The 12,500-nt window shown below is 47.2% G+C and overlaps 1 protein-coding gene across 11 annotated transcripts in view; it reads left to right on the top strand.

The window, feature by feature from the left end:
• The window catches only part of LOC116220041 (FERM domain-containing protein 4A-like), a 102,697-nt gene that overhangs the window by 50,830 nt on the left and 39,367 nt on the right, over positions 1-12,500 (top strand). For all 11 annotated transcript variants that reach the window (XR_004163429.2, XM_031565200.2, XM_031565203.2 and 8 more), the window contains exons 3-4: positions 9,511-9,605; positions 12,206-12,298. Coding sequence is in view for 10 of the 11 variants with exons in the window: in XM_031565200.2 (XP_031421060.1) it covers positions 9,511-9,605; positions 12,206-12,298 (188 nt within the window). In the remaining variant the exon portion in view is untranslated. The remainder of the gene's footprint in view (positions 1-9,510; positions 9,606-12,205; positions 12,299-12,500) is intronic.

Genomic DNA, 12,500 nt, shown 5'->3' with positions numbered 1-12,500 from the left:
TTTTACTCGACGTGAAAAGTTAACTTTATTAGTCAACATAACTTGAGTCATTCAGGGTGAAAGACTCATCACAGTCAGTTGACGTGGCCCTACACCGTTTGATAAGTCACAAGTCACAAGAACAGTCACTGTTCCTCTCTCATTCTCCAAAAGGTTACACATCTACCCTGAAGAGATGAGGTCATTTCCTGTTTGTCCCCTCCAGCATGTGTGTGTGTGTGTGTCAGTGGTTTTGACCGGTGGTAAGATGTGTCAGAAGTGTGTGAGTAAGGGCCGAGCAGCAGTCTGCACTGCTCTTATCAGCAGAGAGGATGGCGTAGGTGCCGGCCCAGCCTCCGCACTGAGTTCCCCTGTCCCGGGTCCTTGCCCGTAGGCCTGGCCTCTGGATGTCCTGGGTTCCCCTGTCTCGTGTCCTTGCCCTAGGCCTGGCCTCTGGATGTCCTGGATCCTGCACCTTTCCCCACCATGAGCTCTAGTATGTGGTGCTGGCCACGTGGATATACTCAGGGGATTTATGACCAGATCCGCCTTTAGATAAATCTTTAGTGAAAGGGGAAAAAAGCATCATATGCTTGAACTGCATTAGTGAGTGTTGGACAGCCTCCCTGTCTATCATAGCCCAGGTGTACAAGCCCATCTCCGATGTTTGTGGAGAGTGGAGATGTGTCTCATCAGTGATGGACTCACAGGCTCTGCTGTCTCTTGACATTTCATGCTGCAATACTTTTAGAGATATCTCTCTCTCTTTCCCTCTCTCTCTCTCATTCTTTCCCCTGCTGTCTCTCTCTCTCTCTCTCTCTCCGTCTTCCTCTCTGTCTTGGTTCCCATCATACACCTCTCTCATCCTCTCTTTGCAAGTTTCACTCCATCTCTCTTTCCGTTTTCTCTTTCCAATTTCTCATTTCCTCTGCCTCTCTCTCTCTGTTTTTTTTCGCTCTTACATGAGCAGCTATGCACTTTGAAGCGCTGTGGAGGAGTGAAGGCTGTCTGGGCTAATTTAGCAGAGCTGACTACTGCTGTCTGAGTCTGAGACATCCCCTGAATCACTCTCACACACACACACACACACACACACACCACTATTGTATAAGTGTAGTGCAGAAGAGAGGAGACAGAACAGATGAGTCTTCCTCTTAAAAGCTGGCACACTGGGAGCGGTAGAGCAGTGCTGTGGGCCTGTGCTGAGATGATGCAGTAAAAGTTCTCTGTGTGTAGTTATGCGCGGCACGCTTGCTGGCTTAATTGCACAAGTTTGTAATGCTGGCTGGCTGTGACAGCAGTTTTGCACAGTCTTGATGTGCGTAACTGCAGATTCATGGGGATCTGCAGATGGGACTACATGAGTGTGAGACCGTGTGTTACCTCATGGGTGCCAGTGTTGTGTGTGTGTGTGTGTGTGTGTGTGTGTGTGTGTGTGTGTGTGTGTGTGTGTGTGTGTGTGTGTGTGTGTGTGTGTGTGTGTGTGTGTGTGTGTGTGTGTGTGTCTTGTGTTGTGTTTATGGAGTGTAAAATGTAGGCTATATGTAGCATGTCTTTTATAGTCGTGCTACAGTGAGAGTGTGACTGAACAGAATTGCTCATACCATACAGTTTTTACTACAGCCATTACTCTCTTGCATAAGAAGCTTAGATAGGGCAGTTTGCTTTGATTTCTTTCTTTCTCTCTCTATCTCTCTCACTCTCTCTCCCTCTCTCTCTCTCTCTCTTTTCTTCTTTCACCGTTCTGCACCTCCCTCTTCTCATACTCTGAACTTAGCCTCTCTATATCTCTCTGTCTGTGTGGGATATTGCTATAGTAATCATGCTTTAGGGAATTATGATGTTATTCCAGGTTTTCCTGCTTGTTTTTTTGGAGGGAGGTTTTTTGGGCAGGGAGTTTCTGAGACGACCCCGAAGGGGTCCTTAACCCTAATCTCACTGATTTACCTTCGAGTCAACAAGTGTGCCAATGGGGCAGAACACACACACAAACACACACACACACACACACACACACACATACACAATCTCAACTCTGTATGTAGTGCAAGGGCAAGTGTCTTGCATTATCACTGGGTTCATCCTCAGGAGGATCATTCCTCTACTTCCTCTTCCCCTTCCCCTTCCTCAACTCATTACAGTCTATCTCCTTCTCTCTCTCTCTCTCTCTCTCTCTCTCTGTGTGTGTGTGTGTGTGTGTGTGTGTGTGTTTGTGCATTTCTCGGTGCAGAATTCTATGGCAGACTCTGAGAGTTACTCTTTGAAAAGCTTTTTCACAAAACTGCCACTCACACTAGTGGTGTGTGTGTGTGTGTGTGTGTGTGTGTGTGTGTGTGTGTGTGTGTGTGTGTGTGTGTGTGTGTATGTGTCCTCTTGTCATATCAGAAGGCAGATGTTATGTAACATGAGTGCGGGTGTTGAGTAGTCTATCTTGTTTACTCCTGTGGCAGGCATGCTTGTGTACATGGCAGCATTCCTGCAGAGGTTTTTGCCTGCGCTGGATGTTTGCTGCCTGCTGTGTCCTGTCCTTCTCTCCTCTGTAGTGTGGGTGGGAGAAGCCCAGAGATGGATGTCTGTGGGTTGCTGTGGTGTGTTTTTAGGTCATTGCCGGTTGTAATTTTGAACTGTATTGAAATACATTCTCTCTTTATCTCTCTCTCTCTCTCTTTTTCTTTCTCTCGCTCCATGTCTTTTTTTTCCTCACTTTCTGTCATTCTCAAACTATAATTTTACTCAGATGCAATTGAAACCCTTTCCAAGTTTCTGGATATTAACCTGGCATAAGTAAGCCTAGATATTAGGAGTGTTATAACCAACCTGAACTCAGGTGTGTGTGTGTGCTCCTGGCTGAGTTGAGGTGTGTGTTTCACTTTGTGTGTACATCCCCTCCGTCCCTCTCAAGCTCAGACTATAATTTAAAGCAGCCGTAATGAAAGCCTGTAAGCGTTTGTGTTTGTCTTAGGCCATCCACTCTTGACTGCTTATGGTAGTCTACAACAGGCCAGATTGAATGCTCTAAATTGCTGCCTGCCAAGCTAAATGCTAACGCTAAATGCCAAGGCCTGTGTAATCCCCCAGGGTGTGGTTGCTGCAGGTGTGGTTAGGTGAGGCGCTAGTTTATGTCACACCCCTAAGATGACTACAGCCTCTGGGCCTCCTAAACAGAGTGCAGCGCTAATGGTAGCGTAAAACACATCTTTATGGTGGCGCCCTGTAAATAGAGGGCAAGTGTGGGGGCAGGATGCTGTCTGTCTGTCTCTCCCCTTCTCCCCTAAGCTCCTGCTTCAGATGCGGAGACACACATTTGTCTCTCATCAGCATAGCGCCCCCTGTGGGCAGGCGAGAATAACTCCTCTGCCTCTGCCGAAGGAAGAAGGCCTGTCGAATGAAGCATGTGCGTCATAAGAAAGATGCTTGAAAGTATCTTCTGTGACACACACGGGTTTTAAATGTTTAAGCCATCATCGTCTTTGCCTTGGCGCTGTCCGTCTGTCGGTCTGTCTGTCTCTGCGCTGACTGTTTGGCCGCAGGGATGGTTTCAACTGACTTCTACATTTACACTGACATTCTTGGCTGTAAGCTGAACCCGCTCTTTAGTGTCAGAACAGGTTTACACATATCGCTGACCAGTAACGGCTTCATTTAGGAGGACATCAGCCTTGCCTCACAAACCTACTGGGTTCCAGTTAGGGAATTTACTGTTCCATTACTACGAGTCACTAGTTTGTGTCTCTGTGCACTTGGATGTGTGTCTATGCTTGTGTGTGTGTGTGTGTGTGTGTGTGTGTGTGTGTGTGTGTGTGTGTGTTCATATAGGCGTGTGTGTCGTCATGTTGTACCCATGGTGAAAGGTGGCGCACACAGCATGAGCTCACAGTGGAGTGTTAGCAAGCAGGCCATGTGAGTGCGTGTGTGTGTGTGTGTGTGTGTGTGTGTGTCTGTGTGTGTGTGTGTGTGTGTGTTCTCGTTAATCTCTTGATGAGTCCCTGTGATCGCTATCCCTCCTCACTCTCACTCACACTTATTAAATTCCCACTCACGCCGGAGATGCCTCCTACCCGCGCCACACTTGAGCTGCTTCCCCTGCAACCACCCCCCCCCCCCCCGCCCCCTCCCAATCAGCGTCACGGGGATCCGGAAATTTCTGCCATGTCTCATCAGGATCAGCATATGTCGCTGCACTGAGGGAAAGATAAAGCATGGAGTGCAGTGGAACTTAATTGATGCCTCTATCACCAAACCAAAAACTCCACCACAAGGTCTGGATACTCCTCACCACACCAGATGCTCCGGTCAAATGAACCTTTTCGGCCTTTGCCAAAATACACAAAATGACTGCATGTCTAGTCTGCCATTACCAACCCGAGCCTCACCACAACATGACATTGAACTATAGTACATGTTACCAAACCAAACCTACAGCGGCATGTATTCTCAATGACCTCATCTCATTTGAAGTGTAAGCGCACCCCAAAATGTCACCGTAAAATCAGCATTTTATGGGTTGAAAAGGTCTCAAAACGCCATCTACTGCTATGACCATTTGGTACATATCCACATCATGAAATGGGCGGCCCACCTCCCCCAGCCCCCGTGAGTGTGAGTCTCACATTCATTTGCTGATTGAGACTCATCATTCACAGGAGTTTACGACGCCCCTCTGCCCACCTTTTAGCATTTTTCAAAATGATGCAGTGGGTGGAGTTAGGCTCAGAGCTGGGGGTGAATTTATGCTTTAAGGCCCAATCCCAATTCCCCCCTCGGCCAAGGGGTGGTGGTCATCTAGCCCTCCAAATAGACCTCCAATCAGTGCGTTTTCAGATGCAGACTCCAAACAGAGTGGTCGAACAAAATCCCCACAATGCTTTGCAAACTGAGGCAGTGTAATATGGAACATGGTGAGGAGGAAGAAGTCCATAACTTCGCCAATAATCATCCAATAATCATCAATTGTTATTGTCACTATATAAATAAAACTGAATGGGATTGAGCTGAACCTTTAAGCCACCTTTCACCTCAAGTGATTTCCAGTGCAGTAAAGACACCTATTTCACAAATACGGCTTCCCACTGTGACCTTGACATTAGCCACCGCTTTGCCCCACAAGATAAAACAGGAACATGTTCAGTCAGTGTCTGTCTTGTCATAAAGACACGCATTGCATTGTGTGAATATGAATGAATGTTGGTGGTGGTCGGAGGGGCCGTTGGCGCTGATTGGCAGCCACGCTTCTGTCAGTCTGCCCCAGGGCAGCTGTGGCTACTGAGGTAGCTTACCACCACCGGTATGACTGTGTGTGTATGAATACTGGACTCTGGACTCTGTAAAGCGACTTCGGGTATATAGAGAAGCGCTATATAAAATTGAATTGATTGATTGATTGATAAGCCATAGTATGGTGGTTGGAGTAATTGTAGAGTTCAGGGGAAATGTCATCCTGTCGACAGGTCTAGTCTTCACTGCTGTCCCCACACGCGAGGTCAAATTCCCAACATACCCAAAGAGTGATTACACCTGGAGATGAGGCTTAATGAAAGCGTGATTACATTCCACCATCTGACCTCTGCTGCGCTGGCGCGTAAGATAAAGAGCAAAAGAGAGGGGAATGTGGCTGCCACATGGCATAGAGATGGCGTGGTTCTGATCGAATCACTGCCATCCTCACTTCTGACGCTGGAACGGATCAGACCCAAATCTGTCCCGGAATGAGAGGATCTGCACCGATCCGGGTCTGACTCGAGAATCAGGTGCTGTCTGGGGTGGATGGCTTATGGATTAATGTTAGACAGATTATGTGTCTGTACGCAAACACACTCACACATGCACACAGATACACAACAAACACACTTAATAATGGCTGCCCACAAGCGGAGCAGCAAACAGACTGTTCCTGCGCACATTCACAAACATGCACACACACACACACACACACACACACACACACACACACACACACACACACACACACACACACACACAAATACCTTCACACTGAGCCCTAATTGAGGAAGTGGGTTATTTTTCTCCACATTGCTGCGCTTGATTCGATTAAACTGGTGCGCTGATTTATAGGACATGTGGGACGCAGGCTACCCCTCTGCATTCAGACTTGGGGAAACTCCATCACCTACAGCCCTGTCGCCTGATTAGTATGCAAATAAATGAGAAAGAGAGAGAAAGACTCCATTTGGAAACTGCTATGAGGAAATTAAGTTTCCTTTTTAGGATTTTTTAATTCCCAAAGACTGTTATGTTAATGACAGTTAGCCTATAGCCCTATGATATGCAGACTTTGCTGTGATCGGGCTACACTCGTTTGCATTGGCCGCGTGTTAAGTTGGTTCCAGCTCTGACAGCACTGCTCCCAGTGGTCCCACGTGATGGAGTTGCTGCAATGGGTGCAGAACAGAACGAGGAAAAAGCTGAATTTTACAGTCGGATCCACTTTGCAAAGGATGCACTGGATGCATGCAAGATGTTTGTCATATGCACAGAAAAAATAAACAATCTGCCAGGTTAGCCCAAGTAAAATCAGACCTCTGAAATAAATTGTGAATCCTTGGCAATGATGTCTTCCACTATCCCCCAGGCCAAAGCCGTGTGTCAGGTCTGCACCCCAGTGCTCCGGTTTGAATAATGTGCCATCCTAATATGTGAAGCTCACATAAAAGACAAATGTAGTCTCTATGAAAGCTTTGCTCTGAGTGTAATAGGGGGGGGGGGGGGGGGGGGGCAATGTAGGGAACAGCCCGTCTACATCCTGCTGTCTGCCTTAGGATCTGTGGCATTGTGGGTAGTGTAGTTTCCAACAGCTCCTTGCAAAAAGAGTCCCACAGATTTCAAATGGCTCACATTAAAGCACCCACTCAATGTAGCACATCCTCTCGCTCTCTCTCCTCCACAGTGCACCTCTTTTTCCTCCTCTCTTCAGTTTGTTCCCTCTGTCTCCTCTTCCCACAGTCATCCGCTTTTCTCCATCCCTCTGTCTCCTCTTCCCACAGTCATCCGCTTTTCTCCATCCCTGCTGTCTCCTCTTCCCACAGTCATCCGCTTTTCTCCATCCCTGCTGTTTCCTTTCCCGCTATCATCTCTCCTTTCTCTCTCTCTCTTTCTCCTTGACCCCCTGTCTGTCTTTTCCTGTCTGACAAAGAAGAAGCAGAAGATGTAATTGTACAGTTGCTCCAGATTTCCCTAGGTTATTTTTGGCGGTGCGGGGCGGGCCGAGCCAAGTGACTTAACTGATTATTGTTGCTGCTTGGCGGTCCTAATTGGAAGCGGCCTGTGGAGGGCCGGGCCGAACCAAAATAGTAATTAGAGCAGGGCAGAGCAGCGCAGCGCAGCGCAGGACACATGGCATCCACATGGCATCCACATGCACATGACTTCAGGGCTGCTGTGTGTGTGTGGGGGTTTCGCTCTCTCGTCTCTCTTTCTCGCTCTCTCTCTCGCTCTCTCTCTCTTTCTCTTTCTCTTTCTCTGCATGCATGCGTGTGTGTGTGTGTGTGTCTGTCAGTATGTGTGTGTGTGTGTGCCTTTGAGTGTGTGTGTCTGTGCCGAAGATGTCTGTGTGTCTGTGCTGTCTTGCTGTGTGCTAACCAGAGCGAGATGGCCAGTAGGACCACTCCAGCCTGATATATTCCTCTTGCACTGAACAAAGGCATCTCTCTCTCTTTCTTTCTCTCTCTCTCTCTCTCTCCCTCTCTCTCTCTCTCTCTCTCTCTTCTATAGCCACCAAGTTCCCTAACAGTGTTAACCAGAGCTTAAAAACTGAAGCACCACTTCAGGTCTCGTTTGATCCCGTTTGACTGAAGAGCTACAGGGGCAAGCTAAAGAACGCTAGCATAAGCCGCCTGTGGTGGATGGCTGTTCTGTTTTATGTCACCCTAAAGAGAAAAACAGGTCTGAGTTCAGCTCTGGCTTAGTGTTTCATTTTATGAAAATAACATAAAGGGTCTTTGCTAACGTTAATGTGATGGGTTGTAAGTTATGAAGTGTAACTGAATTTAGCGGTTAGTTTTAAGACTGGACTGTGTAATTGTTGTAAGTCTAGAAGGCTCATTGTGTGTGTGTGTGTGTGTGTGTGTGTGTGTGTGTGTGTGTGTGTGTGTGTGTGTGTGTGTGTGTGTGTGTGTGTGTGTGCTGAATGTCAGCAGAAGCCACAGTCACAGGGCTTCCCGAACATTCTCCCTAAGCACAGTCAAAGAGGCACACCCATGGTTAACCACTACCCAGCAAGGCTTACAAACACACACACATGGCCTCTCTATTACTCACTCACTAGCTGTCTCTCTCACACACACACACACACACACACACACACACACACACACACACACACACACACACACAAACACACACACACACACACACACACACACAGTACACACACACACACACACACACACACACACACACACACACACACACACACAAATAGACACACATGCACAAACACAGAGAAAAAATATGCACACAACACGTGCATGCTCACCCACTGCCACAAGCTAGGAGGCAAGCATGCAGTTACATCTGCAGACACACTCATGCACATGCACACACACTGTCTCTCTCTCGCTCGCTCTGCAGTCAACTGCCAGTGGAGCCTCCACCTTAACCTTGGTGCATGTGTTATCCTCTGTGTGTGTCTTGTGGGCATGAGGATATGGGTCTAAAGAAGGTGTGGTCACTGCAGTGAGCTTGTGTCCTCTGGGAGATTCTGAGACGATGAACTAGATGCATACTCTCACACACACACACACATAGACACACACATAGACACACACACACACACACACACACACACACACACACACACACACACACACACACACACACCTACCTGCACTCACCAACAGTCTCAGAGATGGCCTCCTGCCCAAAGTGCTGAGTCACTGCAGTAAATCAATAGTCATTAGAATACACACTCACACTCCCTCTCTCTCCCTGAGCACACACTCCACAGAGGTGCTGAGAGAAGGGGGGGGGGGGGACTGAGACAGAGATAGAGAGGGAGATTGAAGGTAAATGAAGAGTAATGTCTGTCATGGAAGCAGAGCTTGTGGGTCTTGGGCTGTTTTCACACTTGGTCCGTTATATTGGTCTGAACTCGAGTGCGATTACACCCCACCTCTACCACAAAGTCATTCATTTGTTCATTTTTGCTCTGCTTTAAATGATGCAAGATGCTTGGAAAAGGAGGGTTTTTGCAGAGACGGGCGGCGATATGAGATGAATTTGCAGGTTCGCTTGCAGAGCATACATGCATACCCTCAAGCAGGGCTGTCACGTAGTCTAGTGTCTAGTGTTTTGAAAAACCGCACGGTAATAAATATTTATTATTTACATTATCACATTTAACGGTGATTTATCTATTGTGGAAGAACCTGGATCCATCAGCGGTGATAAATGGTGTTTACCTCCTGTTTTGTTCAGGAGCCAGTCCAACAGTAACTTGAGTTGTGTTCTCTGTTGTCATTCATGGAGCCTTTTATTGAAACCACCCTCTACCTCTTCCTCCTGTGTCTCCCGCAGCCCAAGCTGATGGCCAAGGACCTGCTGGACCTGGTGGCGTCCCACTTCAACCTGAAGGAGAAGGAGTACTTTGGGATTGCCTACACAGATGAGACGTGAGTGAGACGTAAATATCGGGGGAGTAATAGTGGCCCATCAGGGGGGTGTTTTGTGACGACGACCCCCCCCCGGCCCCCCCCCCAGGGGTGACCGGTGCTGTGTAAACAAGCAAGAGGGATGGAGAGGATGGGCATCACAAGAACGCATCACCTCGCCCCTCTACATGTATTCCCTGTGCTTTGCTTTTTTTTCTTTCTTTCGCTCCCTTCTCTTCCTTCTGTTTCTCCAGTTTAAACGCGCTGTGCTTGCGTCACGTCTGTCAAACAGTGATTTTAAAACAGTCTGCCTTCGCCTACGGAGAGGCTGTTCAGGTGATGGGGAGGAGGACTGGAGATGGGCCGATAGGTTGTGGGGGCGGCAGGAAAAGACAAGAGCTCTCTCTCTTTATCTCCGCTTCTCACTCTGCTCTTCCCACCCTCTGTGTCCTATTTTCACCCTTTTCTCTCAGTTTGTCTTCTTGCTTTTGTATTTTTTTTTTTCCTTATTCATTTCCTGTTCTCTCTCTCGCTCTTTCTCTCTATCCCTCTTATGTCTTTTAGCAGCTGTAGTTCATGCAGACACTCAAGCCAGGGCCAACTGCTGTGTGACATTTGTTAGAGCTGTGCAGTCTCTCACACACAGACACACACACACACACACACACAGACACACACACACACACACACACACACTCACACACACACACACAGACGCTCTCACAAACGCACTGAAGTCTGACGCACGTAGAGCTGGCTGCTCAGCAGGGGCTCCGAGGCTCTAAGGGAGAATGTGATATTTGTGGCTTTTTATTTTATTCTGACGACCTCTGACCCCGTGTACATAACAGACTCTGTCACCGGGGAACGCATGCTAATAGAGCCGTGGTTGCCAGGGATTCGTGCTGAATAAACAGCCTGCTCTGCTGTCTCTCGGACTGCTCACTTTTGAAATATACAGACTTGCACACACAAACACAAACACCCATATAGACACTAGGGCTGTCAAAATGGCTAAAAAATGACGTTCGAATATTCGCTTTAAAAAAACACATATATTCGAACATATTCGAATTTCTGGTTGCGCATTAGGCACGTCAATAACAGGACAATTAATACAACGAGACATAACTACTTGTATAGGTAATTTATTTAAGTTTAAACATATTTAACAACATATTACCTACACAAAAATATGTAAATTAACTAATGGCCAAGACCGCAGAGCTTGCACACACTCGCACTCTTTCTTTCTCCCTCTCTCTGCCTCTCCCGCACCGCCTCGCTCTCTGCGCATAGCGGTTTAAATGAACGACAACAAGGGATACGGTACCTCGGTTCCAGTGCTTCACAGAACTCACTGAACCCTATCCCATCCACCACACTGGTCAGCCTCATGTCCTTGCATATGAACGAAATCAATTTTTGCGTGCAGGCCGCAGGCAACGAACTTGTGACGGACGGCGCAAAATATGTATCCAAACGTGGCTGTTTCGCTGAAGTTCCACATATTATGCCGTATTCACTTGGATGCACATTTTGGAGATGTAGCCTCACGTTGCTAGTTGTTGAATGGTAAGCTAACGCTAGCTTACATAGCTTACACACTACTTCATCTGTAGGCTCAACAAGTTTACAATCAACTGCCCAAAATCCGAAATATTTCCAGACATAGGGGGGTTACAATCACTTTCTCTGCTGCGGTCAAGCAGGGTTCTGCACTTTCTGCCATCTACCACCAAGTCAAACTGTCAGCAGTGAGGCAAACTTGTTGAGCCTACAGCTAAAGTAGTGTGTAAGCTAGAGTTAGGTTACCATTCAACAACTAGCAACTTGAGGCTATATCTCCCAAAATGTGGAGATGTAGCCTCAAGTTGCTAGTTGTTGAATCATGGTAAGCTAACTTTAGCTTACATAGCTTATACACTGCTTTAAGCTGTAGGCTTCAACAAGTTACCATCAACTGACCAAAATCCGAAATATTTCCAGACATCACTCTTTAGATGTTTGGGGGTTACAATCATTTCTCTGCTGCGGTCAAGCTGGATTCTACACTTTCTGCATCTCGCAAGTCAACTTGTCAGCAGTGACTCTGTGCCAGACAGTGAGACTCCTGTGACCTGTCCCCTGATCTCAGGCGCGCGCCCACCCGCAAAGCAGACAGTGCTGCCGCTGTTTTTTTTTTTTTTTTTTTTACATTCGGAATATTAATTTTCACATTCGAAATTCTATTTTTAACAACTATTCGAATATATATTCGAATTTAGAATATTCGTTGACAGCCCTAATAGACACGCACACACACTCACACACACACACACACACACACATGCATTCCCTCACACAGTTCTCACAGGGACAAACATAAGGGGATGAAGTTATGATTTAGAGGTGGGTAACAAGCAGGATGGTGATGATGATGGTGATGATGATGATGATGACGATGGTGATGATGATGATGATGATGATGGTCAAAGTAGTGACAGGGTGCTGACAGACATTCTGGAGATGATGGGGCTGATGATAAATGTGATCATTTTGACTATGGCATTGGTGATGATATGGATGATGATTTTGCATGAGGGATGAGATCCTGACGATGCTGATGGTTATTGTTGCAGCGGCCACTTAAGCTGGCTGCAGCTGGACAGACGTGTGCTGGAGCACGAGTTCCCCAAGAAGTCTGGACCCATCATCCTCTACTTCTGCGTAAGGTGGGTACAAATGCACACAGACACAGACACAGACACAGACGCACACGCACACAGACACACACACACACACACATGCTTTTTAGAGTGGGTGTCATGTTGTAAGCAATTCATCACTTGTCATGTCACAGGTCACTGTTTAAGTGCTGCAGCGATATGGTCTGCCATTACTGACGCTGTCACTGTGACACACACACACACACAC

Source organism: Clupea harengus, chromosome 3 (genome assembly GCF_900700415.2).
Source record: "Clupea harengus chromosome 3, Ch_v2.0.2, whole genome shotgun sequence".
Lineage (NCBI taxonomy): Eukaryota > Metazoa > Chordata > Actinopteri > Clupeiformes > Clupeidae > Clupea > Clupea harengus.
This window is presented reverse-complemented; position numbering and strand designations above follow the sequence as displayed.